This window comes from Rousettus aegyptiacus, unplaced genomic scaffold, assembly GCF_014176215.1.
Source record: "Rousettus aegyptiacus isolate mRouAeg1 unplaced genomic scaffold, mRouAeg1.p scaffold_m13_p_3, whole genome shotgun sequence".
NCBI classification, from domain to species: Eukaryota; Metazoa; Chordata; class Mammalia; order Chiroptera; family Pteropodidae; genus Rousettus; species Rousettus aegyptiacus.
Window position 1 is genome coordinate 170888253 of NW_023416306.1, and position 25744 is coordinate 170913996.

At 53.2% G+C, this 25744-nt stretch overlaps 2 protein-coding genes across 3 annotated transcripts in view; one reads left to right on the forward strand and one right to left on the reverse strand.

Moving 5' to 3' along the window:
• Positions 1-633: 633 nt before the first annotated feature.
• Positions 634-25670, reverse strand: WARS1 (tryptophanyl-tRNA synthetase 1). Of its 2 annotated transcripts, none has more exons than XM_016119535.2 (11): positions 25611-25670; positions 20655-20821; positions 15573-15786; positions 14429-14537; positions 12029-12148; positions 11312-11494; positions 7289-7389; positions 6365-6477; positions 6000-6173; positions 3034-3174; positions 634-1955 (listed from the first exon to the last, which is right to left on the reverse strand). In XM_016119535.2, exons 2-11 carry the CDS (start codon positions 20760-20762, stop codon positions 1794-1796), a joined length of 1425 nt encoding a protein of 474 aa, XP_015975021.2. In that variant the 5' UTR covers positions 20763-20821; positions 25611-25670; the 3' UTR covers positions 634-1793. The 2 variants fall into 2 exon arrangements, with proteins under 2 accessions (XP_015975021.2, XP_036094384.1); XM_036238491.1 differs by lacking the exon at positions 25611-25670 and adding an exon at positions 25191-25285.
• The window catches only part of WDR25 (WD repeat domain 25), a 117765-nt gene continuing 117218 nt past the window's right edge, over positions 25198-25744 (forward strand). Inside the window, exon 1 of the mRNA XM_036238487.1 lies at positions 25198-25378. The gene's annotated coding sequence lies outside the window, so the exon portion shown is untranslated. The remainder of the gene's footprint in view (positions 25379-25744) is intronic.

Below are 25744 nucleotides of genomic sequence, written 5' to 3' on the forward strand. Positions count from 1 at the left end.
GACAGGGACAGGGTGGTGCCGTGCCCCTGAGTGCCTCCCAGCACGGACCCCCCAGCACGGACCCCTCCGTCCCTCATGTGTAACATGGTCCCTCTGTGTGCACGGAGACAGCAACGTAAGGGTCGGACAGGCCCGCGCTGTCACAAACTCACTGTGTGACAAGCCACATTCCCCTCTAAGCCTCAGTTTCCCCACTTGCAAAATGAGGACAGGTGAGCAGAGTGAGGCCACAGCTCCATTCCATCTGGGCCTCTGCCCTGGGTCTGAGCCTGTGGCCTGGCTCCCATCACTGTGCCCACTGCCTCGGACCTCCCATGGCCAGCTCCCACGTCCACTGGACGAGTGCCCCTGCGTGCATTCCCCACCGCGTTGCTGGAAACAGGAGATGAGGCGTGAGGGCCAGCGCCAGGGAGACCGCGAGGTGCCAGGAAGGCAGACGGGCTCCTCCCAGCTGGCTCCTGGAGCCTGCCTCTCAGTGCCACTGGGCTTCCAGGGCCATGTTCCATCTCACCTGTGTCCCCCAAGTGTGACCCCATGGACGCGAGTGTAGGTCTCAGCAGCAGGTGCAGCATGGCCTTGGGCCTGAAGGGGGGGCCTCTGCATCTCCTCAGACCCCAGAAACACAGCCACACGGTGGGACCAAAGGAGTTTTATTTACGCCAACGAGTGACATGAGGGCAGAGCACTCGGGAGTGGACGCCACACCTCCAGAACGGACAAGTGCTCAGCCCAGGGCCTTCCCTGGTGGTCCTTGAACTTCCCCGGACTGCAAAGGGCGCATGGTCCAGGGTTGCCATGGAAACATGGCTGACGGTCCAGGGCGCTGATATGTGCTTGCTAGCCACGTCTACCTGCCTGGGGCCACGTCTACCTGCCCGGGGCCATGGCCACTGCTTGGTGCCACGTCTACCTGCCACGGCCGCTGCCCCATGCAGACTTCCATGCCAGTCAAGTGTCAGACAAAAGTGCCTGCAAAGGCGACACTCCCCACGCATCTGGCAGAGGTGGAGTGGAGTGGCCCCTGGTTGTCAGGACGGAGTGTCAGGGTTATTGGTGGAAACAAATCATTAGTATGTTCAGGGAAAAGAGTGTGATTTCTGGAGAGAATCCAAGCATGGTCTGGAGTTTAAGTAAGTAAACTGGAAAGTTTCTCCCACAAAAGACTCAATTTAATAGGAGTGGCCAACTCTGGCCAGTATTCACGGGTAGAAGCAGCATCCAAGCGCGGAGAACTCAGTGAGGGGCACGGCGCGGCTTCTGCCTAGCAATTCTTTTTTGAGGGGGCCTGGGCTGAAATGCACCTCGTGCCCATTAAACTCTCCCGCCTCGACTTCCCAAAGCACTTTCGAGTTTTATGATAATGGCGTTTGGATTCTGCACATGCGTGCAGAGAGCTGTGACAGGGAAAGGGTGGTGCCGTACAGGTTCTCTGGCGAACGGGTCTGAAGAGCGTGTTTGGAACCGTGGGATGCTATCGGATGCTGTGGCCAGAACAGGCCGCCCGGGGGACACCGCGCCAAAGGCGCACGTCCTAGGGCTGCTTTGTGGGAGAGACTCCAGCGGGACTCTGTCTGACCACGCTGTTAGCCAGCGGCCAGTCAGCTGACAAGGTTTCACCCACAAGATACAGAAGGGATGAGGTTACAGGAGGAACGAGCGGTGACAGACGCACAGGGCTGACGGGCGCCAGGCCCCGGAATGACCGTGGGGCAGGGCCTGCGTGCGGCGGCGACTCGATGAGGCTGGGGTTACTGGTAAGTCATGTCTCTTCACGTGCAGACACAAGACCAGTGTCACTGGAAGTCGAAGGACAGCTTGCGGGGCGTCATGAACTCCTTCACGATCTCGTCCGTGACCCCCTTGCGCCGGGCCTGGTGCTCTGCGACCAAGGGCTGCAGGACCTCTATGAGCGCCTTCTTGAGCTCGCCGGTGAGCATGGCTCCGCTGGTGTAATCCTGTGGGAGACGGGTGGGCGGGAAAAGGCTCCGGCACCGCCCTCCTCGGCAAGGGCCGCATGCCCGCCAGCCAGCCCTCCCGTGCTCGCAACTGCAACACCCTGTCCCTTAGACTACGCCCTTCTGGAAGACTGGAACCCCACCCTGCCAGGGAACCGACTAGCACAGTGAGAGGAAGGACAGGGGGTGCCGGCCCCCAGGCGCTGCGGGCCAGGCCGGGACTCAATACACCGAACAAGCTTCCTGCTCCAGCCTTAGTGGCGTCTATGAAATCTTCGCCGAAGCGTTTTCATGTTCTGACCGTAAAGTAGTATGTACTCATTGAGCAAACTTAACGAGGTCCCCAAAGCCCAGAGCAGTGGCAAGGTGAGGCGGAAATGCCTGCAGGGCCGGCAGGCGGAGGCCGAGGGCCACTGTTAACGGCTGGCGTAATTTTAGCATTTGGCCTGGCGCATTGCAGTTAAACACAGTTGTCCTCCTGCATTTCCAACGTGATGTCCTTCACTCACCGACAGATGCACGCTATCCGGTGTCACTAAGACTTCCCGCCTGCTTCACATCCATCCTGCATCAACCTGAGCTCTTGCCCCCTGAACTTCTTGCTGTCCTCATTCTGAGCATCTCCGTATGGAGAGCCCTTTCTCATTCGGGATTATTCCCTTGGAAATGACTCCAGAACTGGAAAACCTGAGGCAAAGGCCGTGAATACTCCGGGCCCTTCACGTGGGTGCCGCCGAGGCCTGCGTGGGGAACCCCAGACGCCCCTGGGGGAGCCCGGAAGCATCTGGCTCACGATGGTCACACACGCCATAGCAACACTTGGGGGGATTGTCTTAACTCTGACGGTGTTTTAAGTTACACTTCTGCGGTGACTGGTAAGATGGAGCCCTCCTGCGCGGCTCCTGAACCAACAGCAGTTTGGACCTCCTCTCTCGTGCGCTATCTATCTGTTCACGAGGTTTCTTGGTACGCGGGCAGGGGCACCGCGACCCACTGGGTTTTGATGCTGCCCAGCTGAGAGCCGGGCCAGGAGGGAGCCCCGAGCCCTCCCCGGCCGGATCCCCGCGGGCCACCTCACCTTCCTGATCTGCTCGAGCTTGTCGTCGTCCTCGAGGAAGAAGGTCAGATACATGAAGGACACGTCCACGTCGCAGTTGCCCCCAAACCGCCTGTGCTCCTCGATGGTGTCCCGCCCTCCAGAGAATGCGTGCTTGTTGACCTGCACCAGCCAGGGGACACGGAAAGGTCAAGGGGACGCGGACGCATCACGGGGACATGGAAAGGACAAGGGGACGCGGACGCATCACGGGGACACGAAGGCCAAGGGGACGTGGACGCATCACGGGGACACGAAGGCCAAGGGGACGCGGACGCATCACGGGGACACGAAGGCCAAGGGGACGCGGACGCATCACGGGGACACGGAAAGGTCAAGGGGACGGGACACGGCGGCGGCGTGCCGCCTGCAGGTACGCGGGCCCCTGGAGGTCTGGCCAGTGCCTGCCTTTGCCCCATCCCATCCCAAGCACCTCTCGGCCCTCGTCCGCGGGGAGGGAGAGGAAGTGCAGGTCTGCTGCACGCTTCCAGGACGCACGGGGCCGCCTGCCCCGGGCAGACCCTGCGTCCAGCGGTGGCACACAGCAGATGTGCCAGCAACAGTGGCTGTCATGACCTTGACTAATAATGACCCGGTACTGATGACCGTGGTATTGCCTTCTCCATTTTATGGGTGAAGAGAACGAGGCCCGGAGTGTCCGGAACCGGCTGCATGCGGCAGGGAGTGGTGGAGCCAGGCTGACTCTGCCTGGGACGCGGTGGCTAAAGCTGTCCTGGCGCTGGACCTGGCCGTTCCTCAGGGACACTGGGGCCTGACCCACAGGAAGCCGACGGGCAATGGGTTTGGGTTAGGGTGGGGCCTGGAATGCCACCGTCAGGATCCAAAATGACGAAGTGACTGAGCTGCAGCAAGAGCTGCGGCGAAAGCTGGTCTGTGTAACAGGAAACAGGAAACCGTGCCGCGCGGCGATGTTCGGGCCGAGGGACGGGGGACTAGATTCTACCACCAAGCCCGGGAGCCAGCGAGCTTCCGCAGCTCCAATCCAACGGGATGGCCAAGTTGGCCTGCAGGAGCCCCGAGACCGAGGGTGGGGACAGGCCACCGGGTGCAGCTGGGGACAGCTCTGGGAGCAGGGCACTAAAGCAGCCCTGTGACCAGAAGGCACGAGGCGGTGGTCAGCTGGCCAACTGTGTCATGAACATTTGTCCCACACGAGGAGATTCCTACTCCCAAGGACCTCCCGTGGGAGACTCTGACAGTGCCCCAGTGATGGCCTGGGGGAGGCGCATTTTGTCCTACCTGCCAAAGGAGCTGTTCACCTATTCACTTTTGAACTAAAATCTTAAAATTTGGGCAGCACTTGACAGTTTACATGGGACCTCACATAAGTCCTGCCTCAAGGCTATGAGGGTACAACTGCCCTGACTTCACACGTGATACCTGGACAGCTAAGGTCACTCACCAACAGCAGCTAAGAGGGAGGGCCAGACCAGGGGGCTCCTAGCCCCAGGCCAGGGGAGGGCCCACGCAGCTGTGAGCCGGGTCACCGTCCTGGCCCCACCGCTCTCAGCTGTGCGAGCCCAGGGCAGCTGCCCGGCCCTCTGAGTCTTGCTTTGCTTACCTACAAAATGGACACAGCCTCCCAGGGTGGCTGCTAGGACCCAGTGAGATAAGTGCGTGGCAGGCGACCACACAGCCATGCCACCGCGTTCCCGCAGGGCTACTGCTGGTGAGCTCGGGAGGGGGCTGGAGCAGATGCCCTGTCTCGGCTGGCGCGCAGTGATTCTGGAGTTGAAGATGGGCACGGAGACTGGGAACAGAGACCGGGGCTGACCCTGTCCCGCCCCGCGGGCCGCTGGTGACCCCGGTGGCTTCTGCAGCGTGCGTGCTTCCTGACCTCATGCTCACTGCTCACCCACGCCGTGGGTTTGTGCTGGCCCCCAAGCGAATGAAAGCCAACGTCTTCTTTCAAACAAAACACAACAAAATGACTTCTCCGCTGGAGGAAACAGGAGCTTTCCCACCTCCTCCCACCCTGTATTCTGGAAGCTTCAGCCAGAGTGGGAGGGAAAGGAAAAGCCCTGTTTACACCGGCCTCTAGCTGAGGGTGGGAGAGCTGGCGGTGGACAGTTTCTGGAAGAAACATCAATATTACGGGTTTCCCCATTGTCAACCAGAACCTGCTTGGGACTTTCCAGGAGGGTCAGGGGCCTGGCAGTGACGCAGATGTTTGCACCACGTGCTTCAGATACAGTTTCCATCGCTCCCGCTGTGGTCTTCCGGCCCGCGCACACGCACGGTTCCCAATCAAATGTCAACAGCTTTGCGGGGCAGCGTGGGGACCGCGCATACGCTGTCAGCTCGGGACCGAGGAACGGCAGGGCGGCCCTGAGGAGTAAGGAAGCCCGCGCCAACTCCCACTTCGTGTTGCTCTGGCGACCTGACATATTTACTGCTGGGTCAGGCGCGGCCACCGGGGCCCGACGGGACTGTCCCACGGAAGGACATTCATCGATTCTGTCTCAGTGCGAGCTCTCTGGGAGAAAGGCGGCCCCTAAGCCCCACACTGGCGGTGGCTGCTCACGGGCCCTAAGCCTGCTGGGTTCCAGCAGCGGGTGCTTGGTCAAGTTGGTTATCCCCTCTGGGCTTTGTCTTTCTCATCTGTAAAAGGAACACACTACTCTCTCCCAAAGAGAATTAAAAGGAGAAGGCAAGCAAAGCCTCTGGCCCAGCTCCTGGAATACAGCTGGTACTCAGCAAGCAAAAGAAAGAAAGAAAATCCCCAAGTTTTGGCTCAATGAAAGGACACAAAACAAATTCAGCTGCAGTCTGGAAATGGGGACGGGCGACCCTGAGCGAGCGGAGGGCGCAGAGATCGGTCCTGGACCTCAGGGGCCCTGTGGCAGTGCAATGGCATGTGTGTGCACACGCGTGTGTACCCCCGTGCTCGTGCCCACGCGTGGGGCTCCGCCCGAGGCAGCACTCACCTTGGTCTTGATCTGCTTGGCCGTGTCCGTGAGGAAGATGGAGGAGTTGGGGTCGCTGGCGCTCATTTTGGTCTGGGCCCCCTGCAGGGCGGGGAAGAAGGTCGAGTGCAGCAGGGCTGGTTTGGGGTATCCGATCCTGGGGGCTACGTCCCTTGTCATCCTGAAGTAAGGGTCCTGTGGGGAGAGGGGTGTTTTGAGGATGGTGGGAAGAAATATGCTAGCTTTTAGCCCGTGGACGACATCTGGGGGCCTTCGTAGCAAACCCCAACTTCCAACCAGTTTACAGAATCGACTCCCCACCCTGCCGCCCTCCGAAGCTGCCTTCACACCGGAGAGCGCGCGGAGCCCCCGCTCTGCCTCCTGACCTGGTCGATGGCACAGGGGATGAGGCACTGGACATCCGTCCTGTCCCGGAAGATCTGAGGGAAGGAGCTGCTGAAGGAGGGAGCGGCCTGGATGGCGGGAAAGCTGATCTTCCCTGCAAGCGAAGACGACACCTTTACCCCCGAGACCGACTCCCATCCCGCTGATTGACCCAGTGAGAGGAACGAAGACAGGCTCTCTTCCCCTTGGAAAAGTAACTAACGGTCTCTGCAGTAAACTACAGAAAAGCAAGAGGAAAAGGTCTACGGCCCCAACTCATGTCTCTCTTCATCGGTTTCCTCTGCTTCTGCGCCTTCGGCTGCGACTGGTCTGGTTTTCCCCTCGTCTTCTCACGCTGCAGCATCTGCTCACGAGGATAAACACGTTCCATCCTGTGAGCACGCCGCGTAGCTCTTCACCGCTCTCGGCCTGCCGGGCGCTGAGGCTGTCCCTCACTTTTGATTTTATAAATCACGATATCTCGATATGTAAAACGGTTTAACACTTGGGATGCGGCTGTCAACACTGCAGCTGCCGTCGGCTTACACCTGCAGAAGCAGGATTTTTGGGTCCGAGGGTGTGGACCTGTGGAGCACCGCGGACAGGTGCTGCCAGTCTACCCGCCGGGCCACTTGGGCCGTGGCACTGGAGTCCTCGGGGATGCTCAGGCCTACGCTTGGGGCAGGCGCAGGAAGCCGGAAGCCGTCCAGACCCTTCCCTACTCTCTCCTAAGCCTTAAGACGGACGCCCGAGGAGCGGGCAGGCTGGGACCCTGAAGCGGCTGCGCACGGCCCAGGAAAGTGGCCGGAGGCATCACGCCAGCTCCTACGCTCCGAGGAAAAACCACCTCTGGGTTGGCTATCTAGAGACGAATCGTAAATGCCACCGCCTCAGCAACGGCTCAGGCCCGGGGCCGGTCACCTTACCAATGCAGTCACTGTCCGTGAAGCCGAAAATGCCTTTCGCCTGGTTGAAGGTGACGTGCTTCTGAATCTTCACCACGTTCTTGTAGAAGCTGGGGCTCGCCCTGCGAAGACAGAATCAACCACGCTCGGTGGGTGCCTTCCAGGTGGCGAAACCCTCGGGGCGACACTGCTGGGGACGCTGGCTGGGGACGGAGGTGCCCCACAGCCCGGCGGGCGAGTGGCTGGGGACGGAGGTGCCCCACAGCCCGGCGGGCGAGTGGCTGGGGACGGAGGTGCCCCACAGCCCGGCGGGCAAATGGCTGGGGACGGAGGTGCCCCATAGCCCGGCGGGCAAGGGCACCTGCTGCAGGCGAAGCAGACACGCCTTTACCTGTGGAGTGCACCTGCAAGGGCGCGAACCGGGGCGAAACCAGCGCGAGACGACAAGCAACCCAGGCGAGGGGGACACAGCCAGATCCCGGCGCAGCGGCTAACAGGCAGTCAGACCGCGCCGGGGTCAGGGGCTGGACATGCTGTGCGGCTCCAAGTCTGGGGCCCCGGGGAGCGTTTCCGCGGAGACACTGTGTCCGTGTTGGGGGAGGCTATTTGCAACTGTTACCAGATGGAGTGTCAGGGCGGAAACCCCCGGGCCCAGGGAGGAGGCCGGTCCCCGTGCAGCCGGTCCTCCCGCACCGGGCCTCACTGTCCCCTCCCCTGCGGGGAGCCGTGCTGTCTGAGCAGGATGAGCCCAGCCCCGGCGGCTGGCCCTGTCCCCTTTATGGTGAGGGCTGTGGATGCGAGGTCTGCATCTGTGGCGGCCGTTCCACCGAGGGGACCAGCCTACAGGTGAGGCAAACATAGGGAGGGCACCCGCACACCGCGGCAGGACCCCAGCTCCGTGGTATTTGAGCGGCGCTTCTGAAGAAGGCCGCGCGACCCTCCAAGGAAGACGGGTCCCTTCCTTGCTGCAGGGCGACGCAGCACCCACACAGCCGACTTCGCCACTGGTGACGAGTCACAGACCGGGCTGCGTCCCACAAGCGACGGCTGAATATCAGTTTGCTCCTGGAGGGAACATCTGCAACTCACGCGCCCGAGATTCAAAGAACATGTCCCAGGGCAGCTCGCAAAGGTGGCCAGGGGCAGGGTCGAGGGCGGGGCAGACTTAGCCGGCGGCGTTCACACGCGCGCCGAGCCAGGCCCTGCCGCGGCCCCATACGCAGCGCGTCGGTGCGCCGCCTCCTGCTGAGCACCGAGCACCCCGTCCTCGGTCCTCACAGCACTCATCACCTGGTCTGTTACCCCTGCCCGCCTGACTCTCCCCGCGGGAAGCTAACGGAACAGCGGCTGGGTAACGGTCTCGTTGGTATGCATCCAGCAGCAGCCTGGCCTGTAGGAGATGCCCAGTAAACATCTGCTGAACAAATGGGCCGGGCCGGCAGGCGGACAGCAGTTAGCGAACTCATCGCCCGAGTCACATGATCAGTGGCGTCAGGATGTGAGTCCCGGCTGGGGACTCTGGGCCCCTCCGCTAAACCGCCTCTCACTAGTACCAAACCCCCACTTCACAGGAAAACGGAGGCTCAGAGAACGTGGGAACCAAATGACCAGGGGCAGAGCTGGGTCTGGAACGCCAGCTCTGTCTGCCCATCCTGTCTCGGCAGGACTCCGGGCAGGAAGGCCCCTCGGGGCCCACATGCAGCACCAGAAGCCTGGACAGGACGGGGCTACGGGAAGCCGAGGCCCTGCCGCCAGCTCCTTCCCCTGGCTACTTCCCTTCCCAAAGAGAGACGGCGCCTGGCTTGTGTTTCTAGCTCCCAAAGACCAGGAGGGAGCTTTGCTAAGTCAAAGATGTAGAGTTTGAGTCACATTTCAAATAAACGAACAAATAAACAAGTAAAGTACTCATTTAGAAGAAACTCTTAAAGGTGACAGGACATTTGCAAACGGGATTTAAGTTTTCGGTCTCTCCTGTCCTGCCTTCCTCGGAAGAGATGCTAAAGCTCTGGTTGACACGTCGCCTGAGTTTTCATCTTTACTCCATGTTTGTAAGGAAGGAAGTTCTTAGCGAGTAAGGATGGGGGACAGGAAGTGCAGTTACCATGGAGACAGACTGGGACCCATGCCACGGACCCTGTGTTCTCTCAGTGTGCGGAAAGCAGGCCGTCCATGTGGTGGTCTCTGCACGGCAATTCCCCCTGCGGTGTGCCCCCCACTCGGTCATTGTCACGGCCCTAATTTATTAGAGGTATTTGCTTCTGCCCCACCAACATCATGCTCGGTGGGGCAGGGCTTTGTTTTGCTCATGCTGTGCTCTCACAGCCATGTCACAGAGGGCATGCTGTGACCTTACTGACCTCCTGGGAGAGGGCCACCCCCCTCGCCCAGGACCTGGCCCAGGTGGAGCCTGGGCGCTGGGAACCAGAGGGGCGTCTAAACCTGGCTTGGGAGGGCCGCTCCCAGGAATGGGGACTTGATTCTGTGCTGGGAAGAAAGTGCAGGAATCCACTGAGCTGGGAGCGGTGGGGTCACGGGGGAGAGGGGACTCTGGGCAGAGAAAAGCAAGGATAAAGGTGGAAAGTGGAACTACAAATTGTCCCGTCTAGTTGGAAGTGGCAAGGACGCTGGAGAGAAATGGGCTAAACCATAAAGGGGCTGGAATGTTAAGTGCAAAGTGAGAACTTTATTCTGATAACGGATAATAACATCCATAATAATGGATAATAAGGTATGAGCAGGGAATGAGCAGAGATCTGTGCTCTACAGAGAGGGCTGGCTGGCGGCGGGCCGCAGGCCATGAGGGGCTACGGAGGGCGGGAAGAGGCTGCCCAAAGGGACGCCAGTGACTGGGCACCACTGTCTGGCCCTAAAAAGAGCAGCAGAACCCACGGTGTGTCTATGGGTTCGAGCAGCTGAATCGGGTCCTTTTGAGGAATAAGGAGAGAGAAATAAAGTGCTCTGAAAATTATGACGATGGTGACATCCAAGGTCTCATCTAATCCTATTTCATGGACAGATCTGCTGACTCATGACCACTAAACAGAGGTGCCAGAACTCGAACCCAGGTCTGCCTTCCAAGATCATGTTTCTCCAAGGACACCACGATGCCTCTATGCCCACAGGAAAAGTGATTTAAAAAAATCCGAATGGAAGCAACCTGAGTGCTCATCAACAGACGGTTGGATAAAATGGTTATGGTTCATATTTACAATGGACTATTACTCAGCCATAAAAATGAAATCCTACCATTTGCAATGACATGGATGGACCTAGAGGGTATTATGCTCAGTGAAATAAGTCAGACTTAGAGAAAGACAAATACCACGTGATTTCACTTATATGTAGACTCTAAGGAACAAAAGGAACAAATTAAATGAAAACAGACACAGATACAGAGGATAATCCGGTGACAGCCAGAGGGGAGGGGGGTGGGAGGCTGGGAGAAAAAGGTGAAGGGTTGAAGGGGTACAAATTAGTAGTTAAGAAAGTCACAGGAACATGGAGTACCGTATAGGGAATACAGTCGATCGTATTGTAATGGCTGTGTGTACGGTCGGAGGAGAGACAGACTAACGGGAGATTGTTTCATAAGCTGTATAAATAAATGTCTAACTAATGTACTGCATACTTGAAGCTAATTTAAAAAATCCTAATTTTTTTTTTTAACATATTCTTGGTATTCAAGACCTCAGAAGGTTTAATTCAAGGATTTTCAGAATGAAATATTTTGGCCTATGAAACAGCTGCTTTAAAAACCCAGACTGGGAGGGAATTGTGGAATCACTGAGTCTTTTCTCTGCGAGGAAAGAGAAGGATACGCCAGTCCGGGCAAACAGACTGTCCTTGGAAAGACACTGCAGTGCAGAAGCACTGCTCTGTCACAAGCTGAGGATGGAAATCGTAATTGGTAAATAAGACCGGTGAACCAGATCATGACACTCAATAACGGAAAACATTCGCCAGACCCGTCAGATCCAGCTGTGGTCAGAGGACTTGATGTCCGTGGCTGCTTATCTAAAAGGCAGACAAGAGTTTTTTCCTCACCCCATGTACTCAAGGTCAGAGAAGATAAAGGTCTTGTTGATGTCAAAGCCACAGGCGATGATGTCCTTGGCGTTCTCCACAGCGTAGCCATAGGCCTGGTCCAGGGTCAGGTCCTTCCACAGGTACTTCTCGTCATCCGTCATCTGGATGACCAAGGGCACGTTGAACACATCCTGCAGCCACCTAAGCGACACATGGGAGAAGGGTGACGTCTCATTCTTCCTGCGGAAAACCTCCAGCTTGTATCCGAAAGCACAGTTCCTACTAACAATGTGCCAAAACTTCCGTGTCTATAAAATGTCGTGGTCTCATCATGCCGTGAACCTGGTTACTGGCGAGAGCTCCCGCCATGTACTAGCCTCGAGCGCCCTGCATGTCGGCTCTGGGTTGGCTGTTTTATATACTGCTTCTCCCTGGCAGGTATCATATTCCCATCTTGCAGATGTGGAATCTAGTTTGGAGAAGTAACTGTCCGACGGTCACAGGGGAAAAGAAGATGCGAAATAGGCCTGGCTGGCCTCTCCATCACCCGTGCTCCTCTAAAGTGACACCAGGAACAAACCAAGCGAACAGAGGCCACAAAGGCGCCAACTCCCTGACACTCTGGCTGTTCAGCAGATGTGAGCTAGTTTGTCTGGTGAGTTCTAGGCATGGCTTACGACAAACATTTCCCACTCGCTAATAACAGTGAGAGACGTCGTATGATGCAATACTTACTTTGTGAAAATAAACGGGATGAGGTGACCCAAATGCATGGCTTCGGAAGAGGGGCCCCTGCCCGTGTACAGGTAGAATGGCTTCTTGTTTTCATAGGCATTGAGAACTTGATTCATGTCTCTAAAAAGGAGAAAAGGAAATGGTGTGATCTTCTGAGGGAAGAACCAAGGCACTAATGCTCATTTGGAAATGTTGGGACAACATGGATAATAACTGGTCGTCATCCTTGGTATGTACATTATAAAAATGACAGGGCACGTTGCCTGAAACGGTTCCCCCTGCAATTGGTTTCAAGTGTAAGACATGAGGCTCGGAGTCACGAGTTTACAGGTGGCTGTGGATGGGCAGCCACGGGAACCCTTCTGGAATCGACGCTGATGCACCGTCTGCTTTACACCGTCCTGGGGGCGACGCCAGACCTGCACTGCACACCCCTTGCACAGGACCACCCAGCCCTCAGATGGGGAGGCGGGGGCCAGGGTTCCACACGGCCCTGACTTAGGGCGGGGAGCACGAAATGTGCCCCGGGGGCTCAGAAGTCAAGCCCCAGCTGGAGAGCTGATTTCGGCTCCCTGGCCATGCAGGACCAGATGTCTTCATCTGGGAATCATTCTGGAATCATCTGCCCTCTCCCAGGCCTGGGGTCCCCAGACAGTGCGCAGAGGAACCTTCCTGGCTGTGCATCAGACCTGGCCGCTGTCTCTACACCGCACCTGCCTGGGCCCTGACCTCAGAGATTCTGGCGCACAGAGTCTGTGTTTTTAAAAAGCTTCCCCAGTGACCGTGACATGGGGCAGGGTGTGAAACCACCACTGCGGGGTGCGACTGCTCCTCGTTTCTGGGCGAAGTGTCCCACAATAAAGAGAAATAGCCACCTTTCTGGAGGTCTGGGTAGGAGTGTCCCCACAACAGGACTCTTCAAGCACCCTCCCCGTCTGCCCAACTCAGGGTTACCTGTGCTCACCTCTGCGCTGACAGGGACCTGGGCATCCTGTTTCTTAGCTGCTTAGTTTTGATCCCCCCCTTGGAATGAACACCAAAATAAGGAAATAATAAAAACTTAATCTTGGAGGAAAAAGAGTCCATCTTCGGCTTTCACAACTGGCCACATCGAACTTTTATGAGCTTAGAGACGAGAAAGAAGAGCGGTGGCCCCCTCCCCCAACAGCGGCCCCCTCCCCAAGCTGCTCTGTGCCCTTGCAGGAAGCCTGAGCACTTGCTCCCTGGGGGCCTGGGGGTGGGGACTTTCCCGGGACTTGACACGCCTGCTTCCCGCACCCCCATCCTGGTCTGAACTCAGCCCTGTGAGGATGGCTTCCGGCAGGGAGCCACGCAGGGGCCGAGGGAGCCCAGCCCGGTCTCCATCATTGTTTGCCGCTGGACAGTGTGTGCTGCATCTCATCGAATCCCCCACGGAGAACATGCTCAGGGAAAGAAGCCGGGCACACATGTATGATTCTATTTATATAAAATGTGCAGAAGCAGCAAATTCATAGAGAAAGCAGATCACTGGTTGCCAGCAGTGCTGGAGGACAGGGAGGAATGGGGGCAGGGGGTGACTGCTAATGGGTAGGGGTTCTTTTTGGGGTGATAAAGATGTTCTGAAATTTGTGGTGAGGTTTGTACAACCTTGTGAATATACTAAAAACCACTGAATTGTATACTTGAAAAACGTGAATTAAATCTCATTAAGGAAAAAGCTTTGATTATACTCTGCCCAGAAGGAGGGCTGAGCAGGGCCTGGCATTCTCTGTACATAGAGTCTGTGGTGCTTGGGCAGACCGCCGACTTGTGACCCACACGTGCTCGCCTGTAAGCGTGGGGCAGGAGCAGAACGGAACCAGCCCACCTCGGACCATAAATCCCTAGGACACAGACAGCCTCCACAGCGGGGCTGCCCCAGCCCGAGGTGACCTGAGGGTGGGAGGGGCGGAGCCCCTTTTGGAATCTGTCCGTTTTCTGATGTTACCTGCATGGCGTTCATGGTCTAGGGCGGAGCTATTCTGTTCCATGTACCCTGTCAGTTTCTCTTGATACTATTTGTGAGCGAGTCAGTACAGTAGCAGGAAGAGGGTACGTAACCGCAGGAAGCCCCCTGCTTATCGCATGGGAAACGCGGACATGGTGGCCCCTTTGTTTCTGTGATATTTTATAACTTACAGCACGTACTCTGGCATGACTCCTTATCTGCTATGAAAGTAACCTTTGCCGTATGAAGTGGGCAATTTACAGAGGAAGGAACCAAGGGCCAGAGGGTGCAGGGACGGGCGTGATCCCACAGCCAGTGACAGACGGGGCAGAGGTGGATGCTGACTTCCGGTAACTGGCTCCACTTCCCCTCAGCGCCAGGAAGAGCCCCCCTGTATTTTCGTAAGTTGAAGGAGAGGGTGAGCCCCTGACCTGTGTGAGAAGAAGACCCCTCTGCGCAGAAAGTGGTGAGGCCTCTGGCCTGTGGCTCTCTCTATCCGGTTTATCAGCTCCTTGTCAATTTTGCTGCTGCCGAACCGGACTGGAAAAAAATTGGAAGAAAGAGAAGGTGACTGTCTTAGGTGGTGGGAGGTCTAGGGATCAAGTGTCACCGACACAAGGGGAAACAACTAGTGATTCCTGCGCCACCTTAAGGAACCAACCCCCTTTGGGCCACCTGCTCAGGTCTTTTTCCCGAACGCAAAGTCGGTGTCTTTTCTATCAATAAGGAAAGCCCAGAGCACAACCAACAAAACGAAAAACAAATTATGGAGTAAAAAGCTTGTTTTGTCTGGGATTGGATTGGGATGGGAAACATCCAGGAGGCAGGCTAGCTAGCAACCTTCACACACACACACACACGTACTCACACACACACACACTTACACACACACACACACACGGGTGCTTACTGCTTAAGGTATAACTTACACACACCGACAACTACACTTTTCATATCTTTTAAGTGTTGAACTGGATTAACACCTGTCCTCAAGTGAGTTTTCCCTCGCTGACAGTCTATACTTAAGTCCTGGAAAATGGCTGTGACTCAGATAAGAACACTTCCGTTCTGCTGCTTCTTTGGTGATTAGTGATGACCTCAGAGTAAGGGCTTCCCTGCGCAGGAAGCCCCTCGAGGAAGGGCTTGGCAATGACGTGCCACCTGTGAGCGGTCACCCTCCCTAAGCCGACTCCCAGCTGTTCAGCTCCACAATCAATATCACTGGAGGAGAAACACAGTCTACGGCTGACTTGTCACCACTAAGTATAAGAGTTTAAATGACCGCAAAGATGTCCATTTGAACAGACCTTTCCCAAGTTCGGAACTGCACAAAAGAGAAGAAAGTTCAACTAAGCTGTCTACTACCGATCATTATTTTGCAATAAGTTTTATGTTGTTACTTTACTTAAAAATCATCCTTTAGAGATATAATGCACCACCAAAAGATTTTAGGATCGATTTTCCTCATGGCCTTGAAGCTCGACTGATTTACAATGACTTTGATATCAAAACAATATCAAAGGAATCAACTCCACGGACTCGCTTCTAAAAGTTCGGGCTTCCCCCAGGACGTACCAATGAGCTTGTCATAGTCGATGCCTTTTGCACTGCTTGTCTGTACCGTCCATGGGTCCACGAAGTCCTCTCCGGCTTCTGTGGCATCTGCATCACCATCACCCCTCGGTGCTGGGTTTCCTGGAGGGCAGTTAGCCTTGTAATCCTCCCCCACGGCAGCTTTGTAGCTCATTTTTAATGACAGCAGCATCTGTACTGCAGAATCGATTTCGTCCTGAACGCAGGAAACAGGGTGAAGGGTGAACATATTAACATGGCTGCCACGAGCTGAATGTTACTGCTGCTACGCAGCAGGCCTTGTGGCAAATTCTTTCACACACGTTGCTTTGGTCAGTTTCAACAACAAACCTACCAGGCAGGCATCACTGTCCTGTCCTTTTCCGGCTGAAGAATCTTGTGACTCAGGGAGGTGAAGGAGCTTGTCATGGACACACCGGAAGTCATAGGCCTGAATGTGTTTTAGTTTTATCTGTTTTTCTAATGCTATGGCTTATCACCGAACACTATGGGATAAATACAGTGACACAAGATAAACACTGTTGTTTATGACACAGGGACTCAGCGAGAGTTCTCAGACAGCACTGGTGCCAGCGACCACGCGTGACAAGCTCCCTACTCGAGTCACTGGGTCTGCACTGAACTTGCTGCTGTGTTCCACACAGGTTGAGATGAATATTCACGTAAACATAGGCCGCCATGCCACCAAGGAGAGTAACAGCAACTCAAATGGACATCATGAGAACAGATAAAGGCAAGGAAAAAATACAGGCTTTCAAGTCAGAAATCGAGGAGGGGTTCAGGGCAAACTGCGTTTTGGAGTCTTACCAAACTGCCCAAAGTGTTTGCATGTTTATTGTTTTAAAGTAAGCATGAGGAAAAACTAATGTAAACCTCGGGAACTCCTGTAATCTATCAAAGACCTCCTCTTCCGGGAGCCCACATGAGCCACCCCGGAAGCCTGGCATTTAAAAGAGACCAAATTGAGCAGATTAGTCCTGCTGTGCTCTGAAGCTCTGCTCTGGCCGGTAATTGGCCTGGCTGGGCCAGACCGCAAACAAAGAACATCCACAGTCCAGTGTGCTTGCCAAGGGAAATACAAGCATGTCTATTTAATGTGCTAAAACTGAGCTTTCCAGTGGACGCCACGCCAACACCGCTCCACCAGGTAGGATACCTGGGCCACATAGGACTTGCAAGGGGATTCTGCAGACACGGATTTGTGTTTCAAACTCTGAAACGATCTGAAATTCATCTAAACACATCAGAGTTGTGTAACCAGTAACCCCATGAATATACCTCGCACAAGACAGGATGTCTGTCCAGGTTGGCTATGTAGGGATGTTTTACCACCTCATTTCTGCACTGCCGAGGCTCAGTGCTTGCAACAAAACAAATGTTCAGCAAGCACGATCTATCCAATTACCTAAGGGAAGAATCACCCTGCTTTGAAGAACAGCGCAGTCAAGACCCTTTGATCACTGCCCGTGATGACGTTTCCTACTCAAGCTCATCTAACCCTGCCTGCAGTGAGGCGGCTCTGCACAAGCCGGACATTTAACCAGTGGTCCTCCTCGAAGATGGTCTGGAGCCTCGAAACAGACAACCAGGCTCACGCTGTCTAGTCTGTGTACGCCGTGCAACATGGACCAGAACGCTAAAAACAGAACTGAAAACCTGATGTTCTGAGGAAAGCGACATAAAAGACTAAAATTCCTGATTATATATTACATGAAGGAGGCAGGCTGGAGGCCTCCCTTGGGAGGGTACAGGCAGCGACTGAAGGGGCCTGAGGGTGGCTTCCAGGGGCTGCTATGCTCTTCCTCCGTTTGGGTGCTGGTTACACAGGTGTGGATCTTTCTGTGACGATTCTGTGAGCTGCCTGTTTATGCTCCGTATACTTTTCTGAATGACTATTTCAATTTAAAGTTGACTTAAACTAAAAGGAGAAGGCTTTGCTTTCTATCTTAACACCTATGACCCAGCCACTTCTTGAGTCCTGTTCAAACTGTACACACCGTCAGCCACTGTTCCCTGTCAGAGTCCCCAGATTCTGACCGATTCCCCAGGAGACTCCCTGCATCCGTGGGGTGTTGTTTCTTGTAGCAGTGGGTCTTATTCCCGCGGCACACAGAGCAGAGGAGAGCGTGGAGGACCACGGCCCAGAGAGGAGGCGGAGATGCCTGGCGAAAGCCCACGGCGCCCTCACTGACTGGTGCTTCAAAGTGGCTCAACTATTTCGTTTAAAGCGAATTTCTAAAACACCAGGTGCTTCTATTATAATACATTTTGGGGTCAGATAACTCTGAATTTCATCATTTCACTCTGGTCTCATCGTCCAACCTCTGATCTCTTGCTGAGTGCCAGCTGACTAAGCATTAATCAAAGACCATGCGTGGAAGTTACTCTACATCCTGTTAAGTATTGCTTGTTTGCTAAAATAATGAACATAACCTGAGTCACTAAGAATTACTAATAAAAATATGTACTAAATGTTATTCCCATTTAATGTTAAATGGACAAAACTATCACTGTTGAATTCCCAGAATGGGTTCACAGAGTAAATATATAATCAACACTTGGGTCCTTATTTTAGAGTTTTAGATTCTTTTAAAACCACGTCTCACCCACCAAGCCCGAGCCGGTGTGTAAACCTCTTTCTGTGAATAATCAACTCTCCTTTTTGACATGGCTTTCTTTCAGTACTCTTTTTTTTTTTTTTTTTAATGTAATGGTTTATTTGGGGTCCAAAGAGTCAAAATAAACTACTAGGGTGAGTGCGAGAACCTAGGAAGAGATTTTTGAAAAGAAGAAGACAGCAGGGGTTGGCAGTGATGGCTGAGCAAGTCACGGAGACGGAGCTGCCAGGTGACCTGGGAGTGGACGCATTCCGGAACGGAAGGAAGGGCTTGTGCGCCAGCTACCGATACAGCCTGCGTGGATTACACTTCTGAGACCCATTGCAACATCAGCGAAGGGACCTTCTAAGAGGGCGTAATCCCGCAAGGACAAAGGAAACAGGAAGAGGACACCAGCAAGAAGATTTCAGATGCTGGGAAGCTGATGGGTGCCTGCTAACTGACTAAGCATGTGAGAAGAACAAATGCTCGGGTGTCATGGAACTACTGGGCAGCGACTGGACCTACACCGCTGTGGAATCCCCAGCAGGTCTGGGCATTAGCAGCTCCAGGACCTTACAGACGTGAGGGGGAAAGTAGGTTATAAAAGCAGAACACTGGTTGAAAGTTTAAGAAGCAGTTATTCAGCTCTCTACTCCAGGCTCCCCGCCCAGCTGAGTGAGCACCACCCCGTGCCCCATCCAGAGGTTAAGTGCCTAGAGAAGGAGAGTTAAAAGTGTCCAGCCTGGGGGCACTCTGCACAGGGGTACAGCACACTGAGAACACAGAGCGTCCGTGAAGGATCACACAGCCCAGCAAGTCTGCCCCACTCAGCCGCACGGTGCCGGCAGCCAGACCTGCACCCTCTGGACAGTACACTGGAGAGGCACCCTCTGGGACTCTACTAACCTTGAGAAGGGATCTAAAGATGCCGACACCGCACTATAGGAAGGGAAACCTACACTGCCGAACGCCCAGCCAGCTTTCCGCGCTGCCCTCCAAACCACGAGCGGGCAGCCAAGTGCCACTGAACACGTGAAGATTGCCTCTACTACGAAAGGCAGAGGAAGAAAGTTAACTTGGAGGAAATTCAGTTTATAAAAGGGGCAAAGAACATTAGAAAAACAATCACGCTCTTAGAGATAAAAGGATGCTGTACCTATAAAATAAGAACTGGGTGATTTGAAGAAAGGAAGTCAGAGATCAAATGAGCTCTTGGAAATTAAAAACGACAGGATAATTGATAACCATAGCAGAGCTAGAAGTCAAGGAAATATACCTGAAAGAAGAAAAATAAATAACAAAAAAAATTAAAAAATAAGATCAGAGGACCAGTCTCTCAATTTAAAAAATCTGTAAACAGGGAAAACAGAAGAGATCAAAGAAAAAATATAATTTCTGAGAGTTAAAGGTCATGGATTTGTAGTTTGAAAGGAGCACTGAGCACTCATCCCAAGAAATTTCAAAACACTGGAACAAAGAGAAGACCCCGCAGATGTCCAGAGGAGAAAACAAAGGCAGGGCTTCTGGCTTGTCACAGCAAGCCTGGGAGCGATGGGTGCAGAATGCTGAGGGCAGGTCACTTCGCTTTGGGATTCTCTATCTAGCCTAGTTATCAAATATCAGGTAAGATAAAGATACTTTCAGACCATGCAAAATCCTCCCAAATTACCTCCTTGGCAATAATTTTTTCAGAAACCACTGAAGGGTTTGGAAGGAGTAAATGGAGGAGGAGCAGGACACTGGACTGGGAGACGGGGATGCAGAGGCGAGGGGGTCCTGGGACAGGTGGTGTGGCAGGCGGGGCACTGGCCTAGCGTGAAGCAGCTGGAAGGTCCCAGGCGAGGCCTTGTCCAGACAGACGTGCAGACTGGGCGATGTGAGCGTCTCCTGGGGGAAAGCTTGGAGAGCCACTGTCATTGGTACATAAAAAGGCGAAGCAAAAAGAAACAAAGACAAATATTGACTCCATAAAAAACGAAGATTGGGCAGGAAAGGAAAGCACTCATACTATACTCAATGGGTCAGGTGTCAGTAGTGTTCACACGGTCACGATAACGTCAACACTCATATCGGCAGGACAAAGATGACAGGCATCGGGAGACTGGAGGGGCGGGACGTGTTTATGAAAGTGCCTCAGCTTCTACAGTAAAAGCCTCGAATTTGAGAATCGACAAGGAACAATACAGTAAGAGTAATTTTTAGAGACAGAGCGGTAGATATCAAGCGGTAGATATAACAGAATTGAAACGGCTGTTTCTGGGAGCAGGGAATGGGGCGGGCTGGCGTGGACGGCTGTGCCATTTCCGTGGCTTCCCTTTCGACCCCATACATCGGCAATGTGGACGAGGGAGAAAACAGACGTAGGCGTACAGCCTGGATGCGCCAGTTACTAGGGCGGTCCGCCTCGGGGTGACGCGGCCCGACAGACGCGGCGGGGTGCGGGGACGCGCACGCGGTGACACACCTTCGACGCCTTCGCGGCCTTGAGGGCTTTCACGCGCTCCCCCTGAGCGGCTATGCCGTTGAACAGCTCCAGCGGGGACGCGCAGCCCTGCTCGGGCACGGCCGTCATCTTCCAGGACCTAGGCTTCCGGCCGGGCGCGGGAAGAGGTGCTCAGTGGCTCGGACCGGCTGTGGGAGAGGAGGGAGAGGGAGAGAGGTGAACCGACCGCTGCAGCTGGTTTTCCTTCGCTGCATCTAGTCCTTTCCCAAAAGCAGGGGGGTGAGTTATAGTAAAAAACATGGCTAAAGCAACGTTAATAAAAATACAAGCAGAAATTTGGGGCCATGGAAAAGGGGAAAAGCGGAATGACACAAGTCAAAGATGAGGACTGCGGAATTGCTTGGATTTAAGGACCGCAAAGGAGGCCCCTGCAAACCGAGGCCGAGTGCGCGTCTGCTCACGTGCCTCGTCCAGGGCCCGGGGCGTAGGAGGTGCTGTAATCACGCTTAAGTTCGCCACGGCTGAACACAATTGGCAAATTGCTATCTACCCTTTCACTGCGTTGGGGATGAATTCTCAGTCGTTTACTCTATAACCAACATAGTGCTTAACAAAGGGCTTCCTCGGCTGGTCAGCTGCTCTGTTCCCGGACGAGCAAGGTCTGGGGTGTAGGTGGGGCCTTACCCATCTGGGTTGCAAAAGAGGTAGGAACTATATGCAGCCTGTTCATGAAACAGACTTCCTTATTTATTTGTTTGTTTACTTACTTATTTTCTTATTACAGCAGAAGAGTAGCTTTATTAGAAGCAATAGCACACTTCACGTACTATGTGGAAGGGGGACTGAGCAAGAGAAGCGCGGCTCGATGGCCATGCTTCCTTATTTAACTGCAACCCTTTGACATGTACCTACCTGCACCTTCTATTAGGCAATTTTACTATTAACCTTGAAGGGGGAGGCACAGGGCAGGCCACCTGGTACTGCCTCGGGGCGAAGTCTGGCCACAACTGGTCCCCTCTCGGGTCAGTCACTTCCCCTTTCTGAGTGTCAGCTTCCCCATCTTTAAAGAGACACCAGGGGAACCTACCTCAAGGGCTGTTATGAGAAGAAATGAGAAAGAGTGACACGGTAAAACTGTTAAGCAGGAAACAGACCCATTACGACTATTGTTCGTGAGGGTTCTAGAGCTGGCCGAAGTCCAGTTCCACCTAGAACCGGCTGCCACACCTCGAATGAGGACGATGGTGACAATGTAGTAGCGTCGCGCGGCGATGGAGCGACTACCTTCCAGCACTTCCATGCCTGGAATTGCTCAAAGCATCTTATACGTACCAATTCCCTTAAGCCTTACTGAGATCCTACGAGATAGATTTTGTTAGCTCCACTTCACGGATGAGTAAATTGAGACACAGAGAGGTTTAAAAGCTTGCCCAAGATAACAGGGCGAGTGGTAGAGATGGGATTAAACTCGAGCGGTTTGACCGTAGAGCCTACACTCTCAATCATTATCCTCCGGGTTGCTTACCTGTAATAAGCCTCAGCCTCTCAACAGTAAAGTGGGAATAACCATAACAACACTAACTTGCAGGACTGCTGAATGGATTAAGTGCAATAAGACAGGTAAGTTAACAGTCTAGCGAGGCATCGGCCCCAAGTTAGAGGTTTAATGAATGACTATTTTGTTTCTTTCTGTTTAAATTTTTTTTTCTAGTACCTCCATGAACCAAACATGCAAATTGGAGAGGTAATTTATTTTTATTTATTCACCTTAAATATTTGTTTACAAAGTATGTAAATTTCAACACAACCATTCTTTACGCAGGTCAAAGAGACCGTAATACTGAAACTAGGATAGTACAGCTGCTAGTTTCTCTCTCTTCCTTGCTGGGAACCACCTCAATTCGCAAAAAGAGAAGTCTGGTGAAATCACTGAGATGATAAGTTCAGCTCGGGGAAGCTGGTTAGAAAAAAAAAAAAAGGTTTGTGGAAGAATCTTCTGCCTAGCACGGGAGAGGTGGAACACTCGGGCCCATATCAAATAACGCTTAAAGTTATGAAAATTCTAGCCACAAATGATCAAGTATCACGTCCAGATACTTTACACATGATCCCGAATTTCCCCAACTTTCAAAGCTAGATGTTACAGTTAATATGTTCTCACTTAATGTCATAGGTAGGTCCTGCGAAACGACATATAACAAAGCCAATTTTACCACAAGGTAATTGATATTAACAAGGGTGAAGTTCCTACAGCATCTCACCAACTTTATCAGTAAAGTTCTGAAGTCTGTAAGACCGAAATCAAGTACAGATCAAAATTACCCTTAAAAATTCCTAGGGAAAGTGCCAGATAGAATGACTGGGTGACACCTGGACAGCCAATCTACCCCTGCGAGGGAGCAGGTAACTGTAGATGATCAACCAGACAAACTGGGCCTGCATTTGGGGTCCACGTTGTAGGGAAAAACGTGTTTTTAAATATCGAAATCCCATTGAAGAGGCACATGGGAACCAATTCTAACCGAGGGAACAGATGTGGTCTCTCTGCTTTGTGATCACAGGCAGACGTTCGCTGACAATCACCCATGCTATAAATCGTGTGTGTGTGTGTGTGTGTCTGTGTGTGTATGATGCAACCTGAGTGAGTACACCAGCAATGATCAGAGACAAGGAGAACAGAACTATCACCTCTCTTATTTCATGAACTCATCCTATCTAGGCGACATCCTCCTTTCTTTGTTAACTAACTTTTAGAATTAAGTTTAACTTTAGAGGTTTTTTAACCCAGAGTTCAGAACCTCTGGAATGACAGCACTAATTTGAAAGCACATTGATATGTCCCTGGTTCTAAGCAGAGTATCCAGGTTTCATTACTCTTTCAAAGGAGTCTGAGATGCCAAAAGGCTAAGGACCATTGTCTTAAGTGTCCACGCATAAACTGAAAATGGGTTTCCTTGAATCTTTGTCTAGAAAAGCTGCTTTATCTATTTAACAAATACTATAATCTAAAAGAAATTCAGCTGTAATCTGTGGATTCATGTATCATCTCCTCTAAAAAAAAGTACTGGGAGTGTGAAGAGCCAAATGGCATACTCCCCAGCAGATCACAGCACACCTTAAAGAAAAAGCTATGGGCTATTAAAAATTAACTCTCATTTCCTCTTTCTAAAGAACATGAACCTTATGCTCATTTTGAAAAGTTCCATTGTTCCGTTGTTCCGTTGTTCTGGAGGAACAAAAGAGGCACTTGAAGAAACTGGGTTTGGGGATGAAAGAAGAATTAAAGAACTGTTTGACAGAACATGACAATGACCTGGGCTGTACTAAAATCACCTCGCAGATAAGATCAGGATATACCAGATTCTGCAATTCAGGAGAAGGGTGGCATTAAGATAGCCAATTCTGGAGCAGCCTGGAACAGCTGGGAAGGTGACCCAGGAGTTTCTGGATGCCTGGAATACCACCAGGAAGTGCGATACCATCCTTCACATCCTGGCTCCAGAGTGTGACAATGGCCTTGGACTGTCAAGTTCCCAGAGGACAAGATAATGACTTCCTTATAAGGAGTTCTTGAATATTTCAAACCTTGGACCAGATTATGTTCACTTTTTCTTTTGTAAGTGCTGAGAGGAAAGGTTATTTTCCCCTCCAAGTAATAAAATGAACATTATCTTAAAAGGCAAAGAAGATATTAATTGATAGGAGCCAGCCGTAATTAAAATACTGTTGAGCATCACAATGAGCATGCTAATGTTTGGATGCTGACTATTTAAGGAAGCCTTGTCAGTGAAAAATATGACAGCCGACATGAAGGTGCTGAAAGCCAGCCTATGAATCCAATCAGGCAACTGCTCACCCAGTATCTCTAATTCCTATGGAAGCCGTAAATCACCTGAACTTTGGGTCAGTGGGATGAAATGAAAGGTACAAGACCTTAATCCTAAGAGAGACGACCCCTCATTCTCTAAACCAAGGTAAGAGCCTGGTAAAAATCCTAATAAGCTCCAAACCTAACAAAAGATTGGCAATACGTATCCAGGCTGTGGGAGACACTGCAGAGATGGCCACTGGAGAAGCCGAGACTGCCCTGTGCAGCAAGGGTCTCCTTTTATAGTCTTTTCCCTTTTTCTTTCGCTTTCCTTTTAAATAAAGGCTCTTCTCCTTTCTTCCTGTTTACCCTACCCTTCGGCTATTTGCAGTAGGGGTTTCTTAGAAATCACCCAGTTTCTCACAAACACTTGAGCCTTTCCTCAACCTTCCTGATGAGACGGTCCAATCAGGAGTGGGTTGGATGTGGTGGGGAGCCAGTGGAGAACAATGAAACCCTACTGAGGACCGAACTATTAGCTGGTCATTGCATCCGCCACTCCCTACCCCAGGTTGGCCTCCGTACGACCTCCTCGCCCTCTTCCCGTTCCACACCCTGGGCATCAGTATGAGCAACAGCGCCGGTATAAGCGTGGGGGCGGCAAGGCGGGCTCTAAGTTTTCTGCGGCTACTGTGTACCGAGGAGGCGCGGCGCAGTGGACAGATCAGGAGTTCTGGGGTCAGACAGACCTGGATTTCAATTCCAGCTTGGGCATTTTCTTGTGTCAAGACCTTGCGCAAATCAGATTACCTCTCTGCTTCATCCTCGGTTTCCTCATCTGTGAGATGGGAATAAAGGAGACTAACTTTACTGTAGAGGAAACTAAGTGCGTGCTATAGGCAAAACTCCTAGGCAGACACTCGAGGAAAAGGAAGAGGTGGGAGACGATGAAGGGCCGGCGGGAGGGGGCGATAGGAGGAGTCGGCCGCGCGCGGAGGATGGGTGCGGGGAACCGGGTGCAGCCTCCGCCCCCCTCTCGGGTGTCAGAAACCCGGCAGGCAGCGAGCTGGGCTCTCAGAAGAGATACTGGGGACCCCGGAGCGAGAGCGGCACTGGGAGGGTCCGGTCACCGGGCGCCGCCCCTCTCTGTCCCCCATCCCCTCACTCACCCGCCCATGTGGGCCTGTCAGCTCTGCCGGCTGGCCTCCCCGGTGTGCGCGGAAACGCCGTCCGGCTGGAGCAACTTCCGGCCCGGGTGCCGCCTCATTGGCTGTGCGCACGGGACGGGACGAAGGCCGCTGCT